We start from the raw sequence: 21,518 nt of genomic DNA, 5'->3' as shown, positions 1-21,518 counted from the left end.
GGCCCTCTTTCTCAATCTCAATTATGGATGCCACAACAAATTTGCATATTTTCTTTTTTTATTTTCTTAATTTAAAAAATAAATAAATAAATACACATTAGCTTATGACAATTGTATTTGTATAATTATTGTATATAGATGTCAAGAGTATTTGCTGTATATAATATTGTTATGTTTTATTTCTATTTTTTTTGTTTTAAGAGTTGAAAAAAAAAAGCTTAAAATGTGAAAAATATATACAAATTAATAAATGTTATTACAAACCAATAATAAATCCTTAGTTATTTATTACTTAGTATTTGTATAACTTATGAATGTTTATATTAATGAAAATAAATTGAATGACTTTAAATGTTTCTCAACGCAAAAGGATAAAAATAAAATTATTTTCATGGAATAAAATTTAGGTAAATTTTATATTTTATCTATTAGTAGAGTGATTATTATTATTATTATTGTTATTGTTGTTGTTGTTGTTGTTGTTATTGTTGTTGTTGTTTTTTGGTTCTCTGCGGTATCCTTCAGCCTGATAGGTCAAGGACTAATTCGTGGCGGATCGGAGCTCTATTTAAAGATTTGCGGCTAACCAATGGATTGCTGTACGCACAAGACGAGATTCAAATTCTCGACACTTACTTAAACGGACTAGTGAACTAACCATTAGACAAACCCAACTTGGTTGAGTGACTATTCCTTTTTAGCATCTTATGAAATATAATTTGATTAATTGATTAATTAATGCATAGAGCAGAATTTAACTAAGTGTTTTGGAAAGATGGAATAAGTTGTCCACATGAGGACCCTACCATTGCATGTAAAGATTTGAAATTCATGCACCAAAAGAATAAGTCACCTAGATATTGTCCCTCCCTAATGTTTCTATAAAAATAAATCACCAACCAAACTATTCTCATCACACACCACATCTTCAATTCCTTCTCAATTATCACATCTCTCTCTCACACACAAGAAATTTCATAATACTCTATCATAGAAATTGTGAGCATCTCTTATTATTATTAGATCAATTGAGAAATTGAAAAAATATATAGATGGAGAATTGTAGCTATGAGAAAGTAGGTTTGAACCTTGAGGCAACAGAGTTGAGGTTGGGTTTGCCAGGCAGTGCTGATGAACATGATGAGAAACTCTCGTCATGTAGTTACTCATCATCATCATCATCAAGTGTTGTTATTAGAAGCAACAAGAGATCTTCACCTGAAGAATCCATTGATGATGAGGAAGAGCTCAAAAGCAACAAGAGAACCATGATTTCTCATCATAATGATGACCAAGACAAAAATGTCCCACCCTCAAAGTAAGTCATATACATATATCACAAACAATAAATCCAATATTCAAATTTGTGATAATAATGAAATTATTATTGAAATAAATGCAGAGCACAGCAAGTAGTAGTGGGGTGGCCACCAATTAGATCTTACAGGAAGAACAATGGTGTACAACAACAACAAGAACAAAAGAAGAAGGGAGAAGAGGTTGATGGGGTTGGTATGTATGTGAAAGTGAGCATGGCAGGTGCACCTTACTTGAGGAAGATTGATCTCAATTTTTACAACACCTACCAAGAATTACTCATGGCTTTGGAAAATATGTTCAAGTGCACTTTTGGTAAGGACCAAATAAAATTCAATAACACAAATTATTATTATTATTATTATTATTATTATATATTTTTCTATTATTGAAAAGCATAATTTGTTAATTATATTTTTTTAATTTTAATTCAGGTGAATATTCAGAAAGAGAAGGCTACAATGGATCTGAATTTGCTCCAACTTATGAAGACAAAGATGGTGATTGGATGTTGGTTGGAGATGTGCCATGGAAGTAAGTTTCTTTCTTCTTTTTTTTTTTTTAAATTCTCTTTTATTTTTTAATTTTATTTATTTATTTTCTCATGTTAATTATATTATTGCAGCATGTTCATTTCTTCCTGCAAGAGGCTAAGGATTGTGAAAGGATCAGAAGCTAAGGGATTGGGTTGTTTATGAAGCATGGAGTAATTAAAGCATTGAAATAGTGGACCATGAGAATTGAATTCCTTGTTTGGTTTGTGCAAAGCAAGAAACTGAATTGGTGGCCTATGCCTATGTGAGAGGTCATAATAGTAATTACCAATTAGCTAGCAAGGTGCCATAGCCCATATACAAAGCCTTGCTTCTTCATTGAGTATGGATGCTTTTAAAAAATCCCCAAAACAAAACAAAACAAAAAATGAAGAAAAGCAAATGATGTTACTTTAATTGTACAGATCAGAGAGGGTATATGATATCATATCTCATTTTGTCCTACAATACATTATATATGTTTTGTGTACAAATTATTATATGTATAAAAGTTGGATCTACGAGTTGTAACGTTTTTTTTTTTTTTTAATAAACAAAATTAATGGTCTGATCTACATCTATATTTATCTCCCCAGCATTATATACTCAGAATTTCTTTCTTTAAAACAAACAAGTTCAACACCATAATGTGAAATAAAAAATGAACAAAAACAAGAATAAAATATACAATTAAAAAATGCACATTTCTTCGCTCTTTGTGACTAAAAGAAAAAATTGTTAATAATTTTTTTTACACTTGTTTTTTTATTCTAAAAAAAATTCTTCCATTTCTTTTCGTTAAGACATTTCAAATATTACAAATACATCAATTACTTCTTGCGCTCCTCTTTTTTAATAAAAACACTTGTCCTATTTTCAAAATATTTTTTTAATGTACCTAAAAAAATCATAACCTCCCAAAATTAAATAATCATATACACCGTACATGTCAAATAAATTCACAATAAAAAAACAAGTGCTGAATATATATATTCAACATCTTTTCTTCCTCGTAAAAAATTCTCAGCTTACTCAATTTTTCCTAAGTATTCATTCTACCTATTAAAACAAACCAATTAAATAATTTTATTTTTGATGGAATCAAACCTCTTCAAATAATTTTGATAAAGTTATAGCTTATTACCAGAAGCGTTTCTTCCTACAACACTTATACAAAAGAGTTAATAGAAAATATTCTTTCTCTATCAAATTTCTACACAACTCTATTCTCTCTATTATTTGCTAGTTTAAGCAGCCTTAAAGTATCATACAATTGATTCACTAGTTTCAACTTGGTAATACTAGGGTGACCAAAAAAAGTTAGAACATATCTTATTTAACATTCATTAATTGTTGCAACAATTAATATATGCTAAATAAGATAAATTTTAGCTGATTTTGGTTAATTATTTTTTGTTACCAAACATTTTCGTTTTAACTCCCGTTGATATAAATCTCGCCTTCATTGGAAGTTCCAAATCTATTCTAACTCATCCTAAAATTGACAATCCCCTATAACATATCCTCTTTGGTTTGAAATTGAGAAAAGTCTCGAAAATCTACCTTTCAAAAATTCGTATTGTAACCAAACTTCTTCCCAAAATCAAGTCTTTCTTTCATCACCTATTTTCATTGACAAACCAATAATCATCTTATCTCTCACATATTATTTTTTGATATGTAATTGACAAATATTTTTTCATAAACACCCTCTATCAGATAATATCTAATTCAATTAAAAAATTATTATAATATCATCTTTTTCATTGTACAATATTGCTCCTAACTCCACAATTAAGTCTCATGCTCTTCTATTTTCAAACATCTATTCCTCCCATTTCAAAGTCTGTTCATCTCTACTGGTCATGTGGCTTCTGAATTTTTCATTGAAATAAAATAAAAAAATTTATTATTTTTCAAAATTCTATTTTTCAATTTTAATTTTTTAAATATGATTTTTTTTTTCAAATTATATAATTTTTATAATGAAAAAAAATCTTTATTAAATATGGCTTATTCCCATATATCTATATATGTCTGGAGATGATGATAATGGTTATCATTGCCTTCAACAATGTTGAAGAAGTCATGGTTGTTGTATGTGTATTTTTGTGTGTATTCTTATGTATTTTTGGAGACGATGATAATAATTTAAAAACTTAAGTTTAGTGGGTTTTAGAAAAAATTGAAGTGAAGTTCTTCGAAAATTAGGCAAACTCTATAAAAAAATATAGAGTTCACGAAGAATGTGGCGAATTCGCTCTAAATCTAAAAAAAAATTGCATTTAAAAAATTAAAGTTGAAAAATTAAATATAAAAAAATAATTATTTTTTTTATTTTATTTCTAAAAAAAATCCTCTCTGGCTTCTAGCTTCTGTGCCCGAACCAACCTCATCCAATACACCCTTTCTAGCATCAACTTCCTCATGGCTTGAAGTCACCCCATCTCCATGATGTACTGTTTTTCCACCTCCAACGGAACCATCTTCATCAAGACATTAACCCAGCTCCCTTTGTCAAATTTTGTTCCACTAGCATCTGCATCATCTTCAGCTCATTATCCGCATCATCATCAGTCCCATCAGCGTGCAGTAGGGGTGTACATTTAAAAAGCACAATATAGTTAATCGATTAAAAAATTATAATTATATTTTGGTTAATTAATTTAATAAAATAATTTTAAAAATTATATTTATATTTTTTAAAATTAATTAACCAAAACTAAATTTAAAAGATTGATTTTTATCCGATTCACCAAAATCAAAACCAAATTTAAAAAATTCTTATTTCAATTTTTTAGATTAAAATTTTAATTATAAAAACAATTTTTATCCAAAAAACGGTTTTTTCCTTTTAAAAACTAATTTTTTATTCAAAAACCAATTATTTTTTTTAAAATTAGTTTTTATTTTTATAATCAGTTAAAACTAATCTTTAAATTTTTAATCAGTTAATAATCAATTTTATCATATAAAATCAATTTAATTAATTAATCAAGATTAAATTTTTATTAATCAAAATACAATTTAATTTTTTGATTAGCCAAACCATATACAGCCCTAACAACCCACTCTTCATTCCCTTCTTCATCAACAAAGGTTGTGTCACAATTTGATTCTCGGCCTCCATGTCCTCATCATTACGGCGTTTCATTGTCAGTAGCACCGGTTCCACCTTTGTGTATGGCCGTATGGGCACGCAAAGCTATTGCTACCACTGCTTTTCCGTCATTCTCCACCGATGATTTGTTATATTTTAAAAATGACCAATCAAACATATTTTTATTATTTTTAAGATTTGAAAATAAATTATTCTTTCACAAATTAAATTGCTATGTAGTCACCAAAAAAAAAAAATTGCTATGCCCATTTTTTTCCTTTTTATGTACATCTATCTCATGTCATATGAGAAACTAAACAAAAATGCTTAATATACACTAAAAATTAGTTATCAATTCAGTTATTATAAATTTTGTATATAATTATATATATTTATTTATATATTTTTTAATTAAATAATAAATCAACAACATAATCAAATTTGTCATATCATACTTCTAAAAGACTAATTAATATATTAAATTTGTTTATAGTAGTATAATGAGATTAAAATTTGAGAAACTATTCATTAACCAAATATTCTAATTAAGTAGCAAAAACCCCTTATATTACATGAATAAAAAGAAACTACACTTGTGAAGTGTGTAATGTGATCATGACACAATAGTATCGATTTATCTTCTTCCTTTTTTTTTTGTCGAAGAAAGGATACTATCAACGAATAATAATTGATTAAGATAGCCAGTATCTCTTATTCATCAGAGGTCTCAAGTTTAAGTTTTAACAGTGAAATAATAATAATAATAATAATAATAATAATAAAAGAGTCTCACTGAAAAATCTTTACCTTTTTCACAGTCGTAGTGCTAATAACACAATAATCGAGTTTAAGAGATGCTAGAAAGAGATGATGATGATGGTTTTCAAAACTCACTGATTGTGGTGAGACAGTGTCCATGCCTATCACTCATGGGATTCTCCAAATTGGGCAGACATGGTTATGGTAACGTCCTAAACTCATCAATCCAAAAATAGACAAGAGATGCATGAACCCTTTAGTCATTATCCTAGATACTAGCTTTGCTTTAATAATTTTGAGTTGTTGCCTCATTGGATTCTTCCATTTTTCACCATTTCAATGACGTAGACACATGATTCAGATCAATCAACTTCCCCTCCACCGAAGTTGGAGTTGGGTTTGCCTAACACCTTCACAATCCCAAACAATAAATGTTACATGAAAATAATCATCATACTAAGTTAACATAATATCCATCCATCCATCGATTAAATGGACAATCCGGCTTTGTATACACAACAACCCACTGACCAACAGCTTTGTGAGATACCATGAAAAATCAAAATAAATGTGAATCCCAATATAATTAGCGTCTACACTCTATCAATGATGATAAATAAATTAAAAGTACAACGATAACTAGATAACTGTGTTTATATTACACTTTCCTTCTGGATTCTAATATTGTATAGGTTATTGACTCTATTCCATTGGCCAACTAATGTAGCTGCTTTATTAATCAAATCTTCTGTTAAAAAATATCAGGTTTGGTCAAATAGATTCCCATTATGAGTTCTCAAATGCCATTAAACCATACAAGAAATTATCCAAAATGCTAGCAATGAAACAATCAGCCTCTCCGTCATTGAGTGTAGCTATCACAATAAAAGAAACTTGGATCATTCTCCCTATGAAGATTCAGAAGATAGTACAATATAATTAAGTATACATGCAAAATTCAGTATCGACTATGATCATCCCGGTTGATTTACCAATTACCACCACAGATTACAAACAACGGCGACATGAAAAAGAATAAAAATTTGTGGGTAAATTGGAAACTGTACAAAGAAGTTCCACAGTTGACATTGAATTTTGGTTCCGACAAGGATTCAGTGAACCTTCAGAAAGAAAACATCTCATCTGCAGTCACCATATCTACAGGCATCCTAGAGTTGTGACCCGATAGGGATCCCATTCTTGAATCCAATATTTCGAGTTGGGACTTGACCCATGGTGGATTGTATCTGCCATCGACCCACAGAGCTTCGCCTGTATCTTTGTGCTTAAAATCGGGGCCTTTTGGGTTCCTCTGCAATTTTAAAAATATATATATATTTTAACATATAAAGCGTAACAAATTCATGATGACTTCGAAAAAAATGAAACTACTTTAAGAAGCAAGTTAGACATGGCTATAAAAAGAATTCAGAAGGGTGTTCCATGAGTTAGTTCAGCCACAGTTGAGGAATTGAATTGTTAATTAGATTTGATCTACTAAATATAATCCAAAGCTGCCAAATGTTGGGATTTTCCCCTTTGTTATGGTTCAATGCAATAACTGACGCTTCATGCTAAAATGGAAAGCATGAAAAACTGTAAGGACATGAGAATGAAAGGAGCTTATGAAATCAATCAGATTAATTATGACTATTATTTGAATCTCAATAAGACCTAATACATGTCATGGACTTGGAACCAGATGCTTTCATCTATCCTTAAACTTTTGTGCTTTAAAATAAACGAAATCGATAAATCAGTAAAGCCAAAGTAAATTTGATCATGTATGGGTGCCAGGGCAAAGCAACTCCAAAAACAAGAAACAATGGCCAGCACACAATACTTATCCATAATGCTAAAAGGGAATAGCACAACCAAATATTCAACTTTTCTATATTAATATTGAAAACTTACCTTATTTTTCCTATTGTCCCACCACTCCCCTGGGCTAGCAAAGAATGCTTGCCATAACTCAACTACAGAACCAGTATTCGTTGCCGGATAACTTGCTTTTTTACCTGAGATAATAGCAGAAGATAGTCAATGTCATCTTGGTGAAAAACAAATCGTCCTGAAGTTAGCATTATATTCCTCAGAGTAGAAGTCATACCAGATGTCGTGTAATCGAAGTCTTGATCATGTGAGGATCCTGGCGAGAAATTCCCTTCAATGAAATTCAGTTGCTGAGCAACCACCTGAGAGAACATAACATAGTGATGCACTTGCAGACAGCAGCGAGAAAACAAAATTACAAAAGTAAACTATTTATCGGTAATCACAGAAACCTTGTAGTAGGTTTGTTGCTTCCCTTCATCACTTTCAACTGTATCCGTCACCAAACGACCAGAGACGTAAATTTGATGGCCTTTCTGTACATGCTGAAAAGCAGCATGGGCCAGCTCATCCCAGAACGTCAAATTAATCCTGATTATAAAAACTAGCTTCTTTGAGAAAGACACTTATTTTAAGTCAGCACAAAATGAGGAGTTTGCTGTGGTATTAAGATAAAACTCAAATTTTCAAATCATTTGACATTCTCTAAAACAAAATTTCATTAGAAAAACCACAAAAGAAGGTGGATGAGAAAAAAAAAAAGAGAATAATAACAAGGGGTTGGTTATACAATCCAGTAGAACCCAAAGGTGCTTACTAAAGAGAATAAAAATATAAACTTTGTGAAAAGCAAAAATAACAAGAAATGGAATGCAATGCAATAATAAAAGGTGCTTGCCAAAGAAAAGCAAAAAACATAAGACATTGAGTGCACACACAAGAACAAAACAATCAAATAAAATAAATCAAAAACAAACAAGGGAAATCAAACCGACATTATACACACTAGCACATCTCTACATTGACACAAAAAGATTACCATAGCTGAGGTCGCTTAGTATCAATACTAACTGTCCGACTAAGCTTCTAATCCTTAGTTTCAACGTGCGTAAAGGTAAACCTTCTATTTTGTAACTTGAAGGTCAAACGTTCAAATTCTAGAAGCAGTCTCTGCTTAGCATTTAACAACAGCTGCATACATCTACTTTAAGACCTCATCGGATGCGACCCTCATGCCATGTACTAATAATCTCTCGCACATTCTTAGCTCCTATAGGGAAAAAAATATCCATGTATTGTTACTAAATTTGAGCACTAGACCAAACAGATGTAACAAACTCATACAAGTCCTCTCTAACAAGAATTTATGCATGTAGTAACCTCTCAATCTCCTATAGAATTTGAATATGACGAATTCATCCCACACTGCACAAATCCGTCCCTCATCGATCACCAAACAAATTCATACATGTACAGATTTTGTACATAACACTAACTAGTCGTCCATTTTCGAATAAAGAGTAGCCTAATCTGATACAAGCATATTATGAATCCACGAAAGACGACTCAAATATTATTCCAATGGCGAAGACAAATTTATCACTTCCAAACCCTAAGACTGATTTCTCCAAAAGAAACAAGAGAATTGTGTTCCTTCCATTGAAGCAAATGCATAATATAATTTCACAAAATAAAAATGAATGAATGAATGAATAAAAATCCGGTTTCAAAGATAGTTACCATGAATTCTGGGTGGCGTTCTTCTTAACGGCGAGGCGGGTCCATGCGAGAACCTTACCGGAGGGGAAGTTCTTGATCTCCACCGGTGCGGCGACGACGCCGATGAGGCTGACGGAGTTGCATAGCTCCTTCTTCCACTGAATCTCCGATGGCTTAGGGCACGCCACGTGTGACTGTGACTGCGATTGCTGAGTTTGCTGCTCGATTGAGTAAGGGGAATAGGAACACTTGAGCGAAATTGGTTTGCTCATCTTCTTGCATTGGAACTGAGTTAAACACTGCGTTTTAGGTTTTGAATTGGGAACTATGAGAAGGTTCCTGAAGATGGTGCATGACGTTGATGATGAAGATGGTTGTTGCAACAACGCCATCATTTTGTTGCTGACTTGCTGTGACTGAGAAACTGTGACTCTGCATAGCTCTTGATAAGGGAAATGCTGAATGAAGAAAGACGCTCAGTTCTTTTGGCAAGAAAGATATTTGGGCTTAGGCCCATTTTCATTAATTTATTGTTAGCCCAATATAAAATGGGCCTTATTATTCCTCATTAAAGTTTGTGTTGTGGCTTGTTGCATAGCAGACCATGATGTACTCTTTTCTATTTCTATTTCTTGTGAAGATACGGTTATTAGTAACTAGAATCTTGATTTAGTTTTTAAAATCTTTCAATATCATCATTTTAAATGAGTCAATCATTTTGTAAAATTTGTACTATATTTAACAATTTTACTATTTAAATCTTATTAAGATTTTACATTTTACGTACTTAATTTACTTTTTTTTATTTCACATAAAATCTTGATTTTCTCAACCTATTAGATCAAGGTATTTTGACTGGAAAAACTTTTTTTAAAGTAAATAGATTAATAAGATGAGAAATAATCTCTACTGAATTTGTATTTTTTATTATATATATGAGTTTTACTAACTTAATCCAAAAGAGCTAAAATATTATATATTTAAAGTTTGCTGATAAGTATTCAAGAACAAGTAGTTAAGATCTTTTGACATTACGATCTTGAATAAGTTAATCTATTGTGCTGACAATTTTAAAAATAAAATTGTATTATGAATTCATGTTTTATATTAAAAATTTAAAATTTTGAATCCATCTATCATGTATTTATAAATAAATATATAGTAGTTAATTTGATAGCTAATTTCTTGTGTATACATAACATTTTCTAAAAGAATATAAGTATTTTAATAATAAAAAATGAGAACATGACGAAAATTTGAAAGTGCCTTTTTCCAAAGAAGCTTTATGCACCCTTTACCAAAAGTATTAGTAGTTTAGTACTTATTTCGTGCCTATTTGGTTTTCGTTTACCAACCAAATGTAATTTTAAAGCCAGAATTAATGTGTATCACGTATAATATTTAATTATTTATCATAACAAATGTTGGTAGTAATAATCTACTCTAATTTCTCTAACTTTGATTCCTCTAAAAATTAGTTTAGTTATTTGAACACTAAACCAAATGGGAGGATGAAAGTGGAGTCATGAAGTATGAAAGGTGATTGTCATTAGGGTGACTTCATTTTTCATACATGTAATAATGTTGGTGTGACTGTAAGGTCAAAAGGCATAGGATGAATGGTTTCACATCGTAGGACTACATTTTAGTGCCATGTTAGGACATGACTTGTCTGGTAAGTTGAGAGTTACATTGAAGGAATGTTGACATTAGAATAAACATGAATAGTCCATTCCCACCTATTATTAGCAAAGAATGATTTTAGTAGGTTATGATAGATTATAGAAACCGATGGCAAATTGGTATTGGGTATTCATAAATCATAGTCATTAGATATTCAAGTATGAAATATATACCAAAATGGAATTGTTATTGTCACTTTATAGTTGCATAAGGTTACAACTTACTGATAAAGATTAGGTGAAGAGAGCACCCACAAACTTGTGCTTACACCAATAGATAAGAAGACCAATTATTTTAGAATAAACAAGTCACAAACAAAAAAGCATCATCATTTTCTATTGGACTTGCAAGAACCAGCATTCTTAAAGCAACTCATTATCCATTTCATCTCTACAATTTTCAAACTCTCTAAGGTTACATCACTAATTAAAATATACACACCACTCTAAGCCTTTTACAAGGTCCCACTACCCACTAACCAAAAAAATATTAAGCCCCCACTATAAAAAAGTGCTTCCATCATGTTCCACTAACACCCACCCATGGATACAAAAAACATAAAGAGAAAGCTTTTGACATTTTCCTCCCTTTAATTGAAAACCTGCAAGACAAGATGGGGCCTGCTATTTTTTAATACATTGACATAGAACCCTGTATTTAACAAAGGTAAAAGAAAGGTAAAAAGACTATGGCATCTGACTTCGATTGCAACTTGATGGAACCAATGACTAAAATTAAGGGTGGGATTTGGAACAGACAAATGACTCTTGGGTCTTGGGTCCCAGCAATGTAGAGTAGGCCCTTGAGGGGCACCACTTGATGGGGCGAACCCCCTAGAATTCTTATATGAGCATAAGTTCACAGCCTCATATTTACACACACACTCACAACACAGTGATGGGGATCCATAAACAATTGAGTATATTTTAAATAAAAGAAAATGATAAATAAGTCTCTAGCCTTTTATTCCGAAGACAAATAAGTCTCTCACCAAAGTTAATTACGAATAAGTTCCTGGCCTTCGTAAACGGGAGACACATAAGTCCCTCTATACAAATTCAAACCATCCCTAGAGGGACTTATGTGTCTCCCATTAACAAAAGTTTAATTTAGTGAAGGATTTATTTGTCTTCGTGATAAAAGATTAGGAACTTATTTGCCCTTTTCTCCTTAAATGAAGTGGTAGGATCGACTTTATTGCGAGTTTGTATAAACATGAGGTGGCAAACTTGCGATCATTCAAGAATCCCTAGGGAACCCCATGACTTAGTTATATGTGTCTATGAAGGAGGGTTAGTTTCTGGCTTTACTATGCTAGAGGTGTCTGGTGGTTGTGACTGGTATATCGCTGAAGCTAGTGAGATTGGCATGATGCAGAGTGCTTTTGATTGAAGGAACTGCATGGCGGTGCCAACATTTTCTTCCATTAGCTTAGCTACTTGCCTTTCTGTGCCATCATTCGACCACTTCTCCCAAGCTGGTTGGTTTCTTCCCTCGCCGCCTTCTTCCTGATCAAGGTACTAAATTTGATGAGTCGTTCAGGAAAGTGAAATTTTGCAAACTACACATTTGTCATAACACTTACCTCGACTGATGATAATGGGATGTCGGTTACTAATGGAGCCACTGCACCGGCACCGCCCAGCCTACTCATGCTCAAAACCTGAAAAACCCCAATGAATAAACAATTATGCAAAGTCTTTGCACTTGTAGTTTCAAATCGGTGAAAAATTCAAAATTGTATCCTATTAGGAGCTTTGATTTCACTATAATTTTTCATATTCAAATAGCAATATCTACTCCCATGGATGGCTAGAGAAATCCATGAAGTTGTTATCATGTTTGTAGGAGAAAAAGGGTTTACAACTAACAAAAATATGGGAAATCATACTTCCATTGAGGAACTCCAACTGAGTCAAGCAACTCCCATTATAAGCAGTAATTAATTAGAAATTGAGACCTAATAAGAACAGACAGATATATAGCAAAAATAACTATAGAAATCTGATGAGTGTCACGAGGGCAATAACCTTCACTTGAAGCCTTAAGAACTTGACGTAATCCACAATTTCATCGAGCATAGCAGCTCTATCTGTCTGAACAAAGCAAACATAAGCTAACATCAGAAAAAATGAAATAATTAGACAACTGCAGGTGCAGGAAGTCGGCGGGAATACTGCAGAACCACAACTTAAAAAAAGAAGTTTCATTATATCTTGAAATTGAGAAGAGATTTATTTCGTTTTTCAAGCACCCTAGACTTCACATCTAAGCAGAACATTGGTAAACATTTTTCCTCTTAAACCCCTTTGATAGAAGCAGTTTTCCTTGATTAACTATATTGTGATATCATGTACAATGTATTCACTATCTTATTAGTAAATAAAATGAGGGGAAAAACAACGGATGCTCCTAGATCGCCCAGCAATTTACATATTCATATATTGAAGCATTATGTTTCAAGAAACTTTTACATTCAAAGAAGTCTACAAACACATTCACATTGCCAAAGACGGACACAAACCGTGCCAATATAGGTCATTATGTTCTAATCAAGCAAGAAATGAAAATTGTGTTCCAACATTACAATACATTGAAACAGAAATCAGTCAAAACTCAAAGAACCAAATTTTATTGATGCTGATGCAAAATTAAAGAGTCCAATATAATGACAGTATTGAGTAGTCTATACCTTGTTAACACTGGGAACCAGTTCTTGCAAGGCCCTGATCCTTTCAGCTATTCTTTCTCTGCGCAGCTGGTAACATGAACGATGAAGAAAAATAACTGATTGAGGAATTAACAAAAGCAATTTTCTCCCTAAAGTTAAATTAAAACACCATCACAGCCAAAAACTAAATAAATAGATCTTCATAACAGCAGAGTATGTTTTTAAATATCCAGAAGCTCACCCTTTCAGCTATGCTGTGTGGATCTGTAGCCTGACCTCTACGAGCCCGCACCCGAGGGCGCATTCCTGGTGGATGTGGAGCAGCGGGAACAGTTGTAGGCATGGGCTGCCCATGGAAAACCTGCAAAAGAACACCAAAAATTGCTATTGTTTCGGAAGTAGGGGAAAGAAAAAAGCATAGAAGAAAGCATTTTATATAAGACCAAGCCAAAACCAAGCATATTATGTGTCCTATAATTTTAGACCTGAGGTTAAAAGACCCAAAGGAAACGGCCCTAACCAGAAACCCCCAGACCTGAATAGCTGAGTTTCAAATGTATCATATTTGCAGAATGTTAAATCACTTCCATGAGAACAATTTTAACAGGGTTTTAGTAATGTATTAAGAGTGAGCTCCTATCTTACAGTCATAATACACTCATCTTCATCTCGAACCCTTCCTGCATTATGTTAAAAGGCTATATACTCCAACTAAAGTACCACAACAAAGATCCAGACACCAAGTACAAAAATTTGAATATGAGCACTCGTTGATCCTATAGCAAGTCAGCATCAACAAAAGCATGCCCAAGAAACGTACCACTACAGCATGTTGAAGAGTCTTATTTCTGAGATTCAATTTTGCAGAAAAAGTACCATTCAACACTTGGTGTTGATTCTATCAACTCCAAACTAAATGTTCTATAATTTCTTTTGCTACTATATAGGCATAGTAAGTTAGCATAAAGCCGAAACCGAGGAAACACCTAGCATATTCACATATAAACAATGCTCAACATAACTTTCCATCTTCTATTTTCTGCAATAACATTCCCTTTACATCTTTCATTTCTCTATGAACACCAACTCCTATTCCACCAACAAATTCTCACTTGTTACTTGTTAGACACAAGACAAGTAGACAGCCATACTTGTTACACCCCCCCCCCCCCCCCCCCAAAAAAAAAAAAAAAAACACCACAAAAACAAACCAAAATAAAAGATATTCTGCCGAGAAATTAAAACCCTCCTTCCTAAACTAAGATCGTCACCTTTCTTACCCCTCACTAAACTTAACTCTCAAGTCTTATTCTCCAAGCCAGTGCATGAAGCTCCTATATAGTGGTGTCTGAGAAGAATGAACCTACATACCCTTGCTTTCATGCGAGATTCGGGTTGCAAGCCAGCAATCTCAACATTATGCCAAGGCTCACCCTGTTTCTACACTATAAAGCTAAATACACCAAAGCTATAAACCCTCTCAAATCTCATAGATAAAATACAACAAAATAAATCGCATGGACCAAAAAACAAAAAAAGAAAGCATAAACAAAAACATGAACTCTTTTTGTTTACTCAAAGTATAAAGCAAACTACCATATTATACTGAATTTGAAATCATTGAAGCACTAACCTCACTCTCACTCTCGGTATCAATTTTCAACACACTACAAAAACAAAAAGCAACAAACGCGCGCGGGCACAGAGAAAATAAATAAACAAATATTTCTAGAAATAGAATTTCACTAATTTTCTAAAAAATTAAGGGAAAGAAGAGAAAATGATTGTTACATTCTTAACTCTTCCATCAACAACGTCGTCACGAAACCGTTTTCCACTTCCAGAAGCATCCTCAGGCTTCAAGAACCCTCCTCCATTCCCTTGCTCCAGGCTCAGCCCAAGCTCGTACACCGGCGACGGGTGGAAACCACCACCTGCGGTGGCGCCGACGAGGTACGCGGCGGAGGCGTCGTCAGAGCTTAGCTGAAGCATCATCGGCGCCGCTGGAGAAGCAGCAGCTGCAGCTGCGGCGGCGGCGAGAGAGGAGGCGCCGGTTCCTCCGGCGAGGGTGGAGTCGGCGGAGGCGAAGTTCGGGAGGCCGAGGATTTGCTCGAGGAAGTCGTCGGCGGCGGGAGCCTCGGAAGGATGGCGATTGGCCATGAGGGAGAGCGAGTTGGGTTTCTTTTGGACTCGAGCGAGTCGAGTTCTGAGTTGAAGCTAACGTGTTATGAGTTCTGACTCGGGTAAATTGAAGCTACATGAAGTAAGGGGAGAGAAGGGTCTCTTTCTTTTCTTTTCTTTTCTTTTTTTTTTTTTCCCGAAAGTGTTCTGACTTCTGAGCTCAGAGGAAAAAATAAGGAGAAGATACAAGAGGCGTTTGGCTTTATCGTGGTTAAAAAGTGAATAAATAAAAAGGGAAACTTTTCACATGTGCCAATTAGTTTATTGGTATACCGATATGACATGTACGGTTCGGTTGATGGTCATTATTTTGTCGTTGTGTGTTTGAAAATACCAAAAACAACCCTATTTTGCAAGTTAAAATTACATAAAGGTTAGATTCCGTGAACAGCTTGTTTTAGCCAAGTATAGCCAATAATAGTGAAAGTGGCTTGAGCTAATGGTTACTTGTTAGAGTGGATGGGCCATTTGTTCTTTTAGGCTACGTGTTTCTTAAAATAAGATAAAACAACATAATAAAAATAAAATATAAAAGACAGAAATATAAAATTTTATATTTTTATATTTTATCTGGTAATAAATTAAAATAAATTAAAAATTAATTTTTTTTATTCAAAAAATTTGAAATGAAAAATATAATAATAAAAAATATAATAGTAAAGTATTATTTTTATCTTTAACGTTTGGGGTAAATTCTATTTGTGTCCCTAACATTTAAGGGTGTGTTTGGCAAACGCGTTATAACTTACAGGAGAAGAAGCACGTTTAACCTTCTTAAAAGCTTCAATTTTTGGTTTGGTAAACTTTTGATCCATGAACGTAGAAGTGATTTTACTTTCAAAACCACGTTTACAAGAAGCTACAATTTTGAGCTTCTGCGTTTCACCAACGGGCTTTTAGCTATCAATACTCTATCTTTATTTATCTTTTACCAACTTTATCCTTTATGCATGTTATTATATTATTTATGAAATTCTTATTATTTTTGTTTACATGAACTCTCTTTTTTTTATTATTTATTATTTTTATTTTTTATTAATTATTTATTTGATATTATACACTTTATAATTGCAATTTTTTGTATTATTTTTATTATCTTTTTATTAGGGGTGGCAAAGCGGATCGGCCCGTCCCGCATAGGCCCGCCCCATAAACGGGGCGGACCGGCCCGCCCCGCCAACTAAAATGGGTTCAAAATGTTAGCCCGCCCCGCTTTATGGCGGATTGGCAGGTTGGCGGGCTAGCTCGCTTGTTTTTTTTTTTTGAAAAATAAAATTCATTAAAATTAACCAAAAAATAATAATTAAAAAATTAAATACAAATAAAAAAATAGTCATATTATAATATAATTTTTTTACTATTTTTTTTAATTTTTAACTTCAATAAAATTGTTCAAAATATTATTTGTCAATAGAATCATCTTTATCTTAAAAAATAAGTCACATAATTTAAGCATATATAATAAATTGTAAAATAAAATAAATAAAGTTAATAACTAAAAGAAGAATAAAAACAAAAATGAAAAAAAAAAGTGTTGAAAAATTCTATAATTATTAATTTTATAATAGTAATCACTCTTTCATTTAATAAAAAAAGAAAAATAAAAATCTTCGGACCGCCCCGCCCCACCAAAACCCGCCAATTTGGCGGTGCGGATTTGGCGGGTTTTTTTAATTTGGCGGGCTCCAAATCCTAGCCCGACCCGCCTTTTTTAGCGGGTTTAGCGAATTGACCCGACGGGCTTGACCCGTTTTGCCACCCCTATTTTTATAATATGATTTATTGATTCTATTAGGTAAAGTAAATTAAACAAAAAATTAATTGTAAATAATAATAATAATAATAATAAATTATAGCATATTAAAAAGGAGTATTAAGAGTATTAAAAATATACTATATAAAAAATATCATAAAATTTTTTTGATTTATTTCAATTACTATCAAGATAAATATTTAATTTTTTTTATTATTCTTAGTACTCTCTAAAATTTATATTTTGTTAGTTTTAATTAAAAATATATTTTGCTAATTTTTATATATTATTTTTATTTTATTGTATAAATATTAATTTTATTATAAAATTAATTAATAAGATCTATTCAAATATCTAAATTAAAATGATAAGATAATATACAAAAATTATTTTTAAGTTGGTGTCTATTAGTAATTTTTTATCTAAAAGTGATTTTGAGTAGTATAATCCAAACAACATTTATTTTACTATAATTCATTTTGATGTAAAAATTGCCAAACATAAATCACCTTAACACAAACCTACTTTTCATCAAAATCAAGTTTGCAAAATCAATTTTATTCAAACTCCCGTTTGTAAACTGTAATCCAAACACACACTAAATCGTCCTATTTGTATCCTTAATGTTTATAAAAGTGATTCAATGTTATCCTACTATCAATTATACTAACAAATCAGATTATATTTTTCAATTATTCTCACTTGGATGTATTCATTCTCAATTAGGTCTCACTTGGATGTGTTCGATTTTAATATTATACCCACTATTTGTGTTTAGATTCAATTATGTCCCCTAGAAAAGTGAATTATGTAAATATTGTAGGAATTAGTTTCAACATTTGATGAGCTATTTTTCGGAGTAGATCATCGATTCCATCCCAGACATTTGTATTCTAACTTCAAGAAGATATTTTTAAAACTCAAACTAAAGCGCTCATGATGTGTAATTGACGGCAGGATAACATTGAATCACTTTTACAAACGTTAGGGATATGAATAGGACGATTTAAACGTTAGGGACACAAATAGGATTTACCCCAAACGTTGGGGACAAAAACGATACTTTACTCAAAATATAATTATAAAAAATTTATAAGAATAATAAAAAAAATAAAAAATAAGTTGTGTCTTTTGTTATTGTCTCCATATTTTTTCTGTCAGGATGGACACAAAATATACTAATTCAGTGTCTCTAAATACAATATTTCTATCCATGTCTCTTCTTCTGTCAAACACAATTTTATATATATTTTATCAATTTTTAGCAAATCGAAGGTGATTCGATATCTATTATCTGGGAGCAAAACCTACTCATCTTTGTGAGTACCAATTTTCTTATAGTGCATCAAAAACCTTTCGATTGAATAGAAACTTAAGGAAATATGAAAAAATAAATAAAAGACTTTGAAAATAAATTGACTGAATTTGAAATGAATTGCATTGAATTTAAATAAAACAGTAAAATGTCCTCAATTAGATCAAAGGACTTTTGAAATGAAAAATAAAAATACTGGAATGTAAAGTTTGAACAGAGAAAATAAATATTGCTTGAATGATAAACTTGCAAGAAAAGTAAAATTTGCAGAAAGTGTAAATAAAAAAGTTAAAACAGTGGAAAGAATCCTACAGAAAAGTAACTCGAACGCAAACTCAGTAAGTCGCTGGGATATGAGTGTGCTTGAGTATTTTCTGAAACAAAATTCCAACATTTATTCCTTCTATTCTTCTCTTATTTATAAGAATCTTCCACCAATTGGGTTGAAATGTAACCTCCAAGTTCATTAATTCATCAGTAAACGTTCTTGCTTCTTTTGCTTGACAAAAGTAACCACCAGGAATAGCTTTCGAAACTTGGACCCTTTGATTTAACATTTCGAGCAGCTTGCTGAACAAACGTGATAATTTTGACACTTGTCCCGCATTTCTAGCCATAAACTTTTTTTATGCAAATCTTTCTTTGAAGACGCGTGCTTACTGACTCTCAAATACACCTTTTTTCGAAATAAAGTATTTTGGACTAACTATTTTAGTATCTCTATCCCAGTATCATGTCTCTCTAAACAAACACAATATTAGATTTTTACCAAATCTTGCAAAAGATCAAAGTGGATAATAGACAAACTTTGAATATTTTTCATCACTATGTGCTCTTGTCAAGGGAACGGACAATATAAAATTAAAGATAACTTAGGATAAAATATGGTATAACTGTAATCGATTATATATGTGTATTTTTTAAGATTGATAGTAATGATTGATGAATATTATTAAATATTAAAAAGAGTACTGCTACACATATAATAAGTCTTGGTATATAAGTCATACAAGCATAGTTGTCAGAACCGAACCGGTGATCGAACCGGTTAGGTCATTGGGTCATTGGATTACTGGTTCAACTGCTGGGTTACTGGTTGAACCGGTTGACCCGGTCCTATGTAAATAAAAAATAAAAAATAGTCAAAAGTTTAAAATTAAAATTTAAAATACATATTTTTACTAACATTTTAAAAATATCAAGTTATTTTAAAATAATATGGAACATGAACAATAAATATTTTATTATTTTTACTCTATCATAAATATTTTTATTTTGTTTTTATATTAAAATAACTATTATTTTTAAATTTTAATAATTTATTAATTAGTTTATATCTTTTATACTATTATATACTACAAGTATTTATTAAAAAATAATATTAATAGATATTATATAATTATAAAAAAATAAGTGAGTTTATAATTATTGTTAAATAAAAATATAATTAATTTAAGAATTAGTGAATTTATAATTAAAATTAAATTAAATTAAATAAAAGTAAACTATTTGATGAAAGATATCTATATGTATTATAATTTGCATATATTTTAATATGAAATATAGTGGTTTGGTTGTTGTGGAGTGTTTTTGTTTCCTTGAGGGCAGGAGTTCGAACCCTACCTCCAGCATTTTGAAAATATTTTCACTCTCAAGCGGTTCGGTCAGACCGTCTCACCGAGTTTGATCGGTTCGTATTAGTTCATTCTGAATTTGACCAGTTCATACCAGTTCGATTTCTTGTACATTTCAAACACCAGACCGGATCGGTATAGGGTCCGATTCACTGGTTTTCTGGTCGAACCGGTTGGTCCGGTCCATTTTTACAACTATGCATACTAAGGGTGTTTGCAGTGCGGTTTGGTTCGGTTTTAAGGAAAAAAGTCATCCGATTCGAACGCTTAATTTATGTGCGGTGCGGTTTGGATAGGATAAATTTTTTTTGGAAATCCGATTCGATTACAAGCGGTTTGGATCAGTTTGGATTTGCGATTTTTAAATAAAAAAATTAAATACATATAACAAGTTTCAACATCAAATTTTAAATAATCAACAATGATATAACAAGTCTTAACAATATCTTAAAAAACTAATGATAACACAACAATAGAAATAAAATTATAGGTTAGTTAAAATAAATAAATAAATAACATTTTAAACATAAAATATTTATTAAATAATAATAATAATATATAATACATGAATAATAGAAAAATGTATAACAAATTGAACATGTTATAAGTATAATTGTAAATATAATAATAAAATAATAATATTATAGCACATTGTGCGGTTTGGATTGGATTTGATCGGTTATGAAAAGTAGATCCGAAATCCGATCCAATCCAGCGGTTTGCAAAAAATAGAATCCAATCAAATCCGAATTAGTGCGGTTTTAATCGGTTTTCGATTTGGATCGGATTGGATGAGCGGTTTAGTTTGGATCGGTTTGGATTTGAACACCCCTAATACATACAAGTTAATTCTAATTCGAGTACTGCTAGCCAATATGAATAAAATGAACATCATCTATACTATTCAGAATAACCATCCGGGTACTAAACATCTTATGTCATGAAACCACTCATGACCCAAAAGCTTAAGCTGATTTTGGGGTTCACCAAGGATCGAACTCTTGACCTTTCGGATCTAGA

The 21,518-nt window shown here is 31.7% G+C and overlaps 3 protein-coding genes across 4 annotated transcripts; 1 reads left to right on the top strand and 2 right to left on the bottom strand.

The window, feature by feature from the left end:
- The first annotated feature begins 812 nt into the window (after window positions 1-812).
- Window positions 813-2,425, top strand: LOC112726959 (uncharacterized). Its single transcript, XM_025776542.3, has 4 exons — window positions 813-1,318; window positions 1,403-1,632; window positions 1,752-1,851; window positions 1,943-2,425. The coding sequence occupies exons 1-4, from the start codon at window positions 1,053-1,055 to the stop codon at window positions 2,013-2,015; spliced, it is 669 nt and encodes a 222-aa protein (XP_025632327.1). The 5' UTR covers window positions 813-1,052; the 3' UTR covers window positions 2,016-2,425.
- Window positions 2,426-6,419: 3,994 nt separating this feature from the next.
- Window positions 6,420-9,729, bottom strand: LOC112726958 (protein OSB1, mitochondrial). The gene is made up of 5 exons (XM_025776541.3): window positions 9,283-9,729; window positions 7,995-8,133; window positions 7,820-7,904; window positions 7,624-7,727; window positions 6,420-7,021 (listed from the first exon to the last, which is right to left on the bottom strand). The coding sequence occupies exons 1-5, from the start codon at window positions 9,654-9,656 to the stop codon at window positions 6,833-6,835; spliced, it is 891 nt and encodes a 296-aa protein (XP_025632326.1). The 5' UTR covers window positions 9,657-9,729; the 3' UTR covers window positions 6,420-6,832.
- Window positions 9,730-11,252: 1,523 nt separating this feature from the next.
- Window positions 11,253-15,971, bottom strand: LOC112726957 (transcription factor UNE12). Of its 2 annotated transcripts, none has more exons than XM_025776539.2 (6): window positions 15,407-15,971; window positions 13,857-13,976; window positions 13,637-13,702; window positions 12,975-13,040; window positions 12,530-12,607; window positions 11,253-12,452 (listed from the first exon to the last, which is right to left on the bottom strand). In XM_025776539.2, the coding sequence occupies exons 1-6, from the start codon at window positions 15,773-15,775 to the stop codon at window positions 12,225-12,227; spliced, it is 927 nt and encodes a 308-aa protein (XP_025632324.1). In that variant the 5' UTR covers window positions 15,776-15,971; the 3' UTR covers window positions 11,253-12,224. The 2 variants fall into 2 exon arrangements, with proteins under 2 accessions (XP_025632324.1, XP_025632325.1); XM_025776540.3 differs by having other exon boundaries at window positions 15,416-15,940.
- Between the last annotated feature and the right edge of the window lie 5,547 nt (window positions 15,972-21,518).

Source organism: Arachis hypogaea, chromosome 12 (assembly GCF_003086295.3).
Source record: "Arachis hypogaea cultivar Tifrunner chromosome 12, arahy.Tifrunner.gnm2.J5K5, whole genome shotgun sequence".
NCBI classification, from domain to species: Eukaryota; Viridiplantae; Streptophyta; class Magnoliopsida; order Fabales; family Fabaceae; genus Arachis; species Arachis hypogaea.
Note: the sequence above shows the minus strand (reverse complement) of the source record. Positions and strands in the feature narration are given on the sequence as shown.

Bases quoted from the DNA above. Each gene is read 5' to 3' on its own strand.
- LOC112726957 (XM_025776539.2), bottom strand. From the start codon at position 15,775: ATGGCCAATCGCCATCCTTCCGAGGCTCCCGCCGCCGACGACTTCCTC. The intron at 12,608-12,974 runs GTTATTGCCCTC...GGGGTTTTTCAG, and splicing joins TCTTAAGGCTTCAAGTGAAG to GTTTTGAGCATGAGTAGGCT. The intron at 12,453-12,529 runs GTAAGTGTTATG...TACCTTGATCAG, and splicing joins TCCCATTATCATCAGTCGAG to GAAGAAGGCGGCGAGGGAAG.
- LOC112726958 (XM_025776541.3), bottom strand. From the start codon at position 9,656: ATGATGGCGTTGTTGCAACAACCATCTTCATCATCAACGTCATGCACC. The intron at 7,905-7,994 runs GTTTCTGTGATT...ATGTTCTCTCAG, and splicing joins AGCAACAAACCTACTACAAG to GTGGTTGCTCAGCAACTGAA. The intron at 7,728-7,819 runs GTATGACTTCTA...CTATTATCTCAG, and splicing joins CTTCGATTACACGACATCTG to GTAAAAAAGCAAGTTATCCG.
- LOC112726959 (XM_025776542.3), top strand. From the start codon at position 1,053: ATGGAGAATTGTAGCTATGAGAAAGTAGGTTTGAACCTTGAGGCAACA. The intron at 1,319-1,402 runs GTAAGTCATATA...AAATAAATGCAG, and splicing joins AAAAATGTCCCACCCTCAAA to AGCACAGCAAGTAGTAGTGG. The intron at 1,633-1,751 runs GTAAGGACCAAA...ATTTTAATTCAG, and splicing joins TATGTTCAAGTGCACTTTTG to GTGAATATTCAGAAAGAGAA.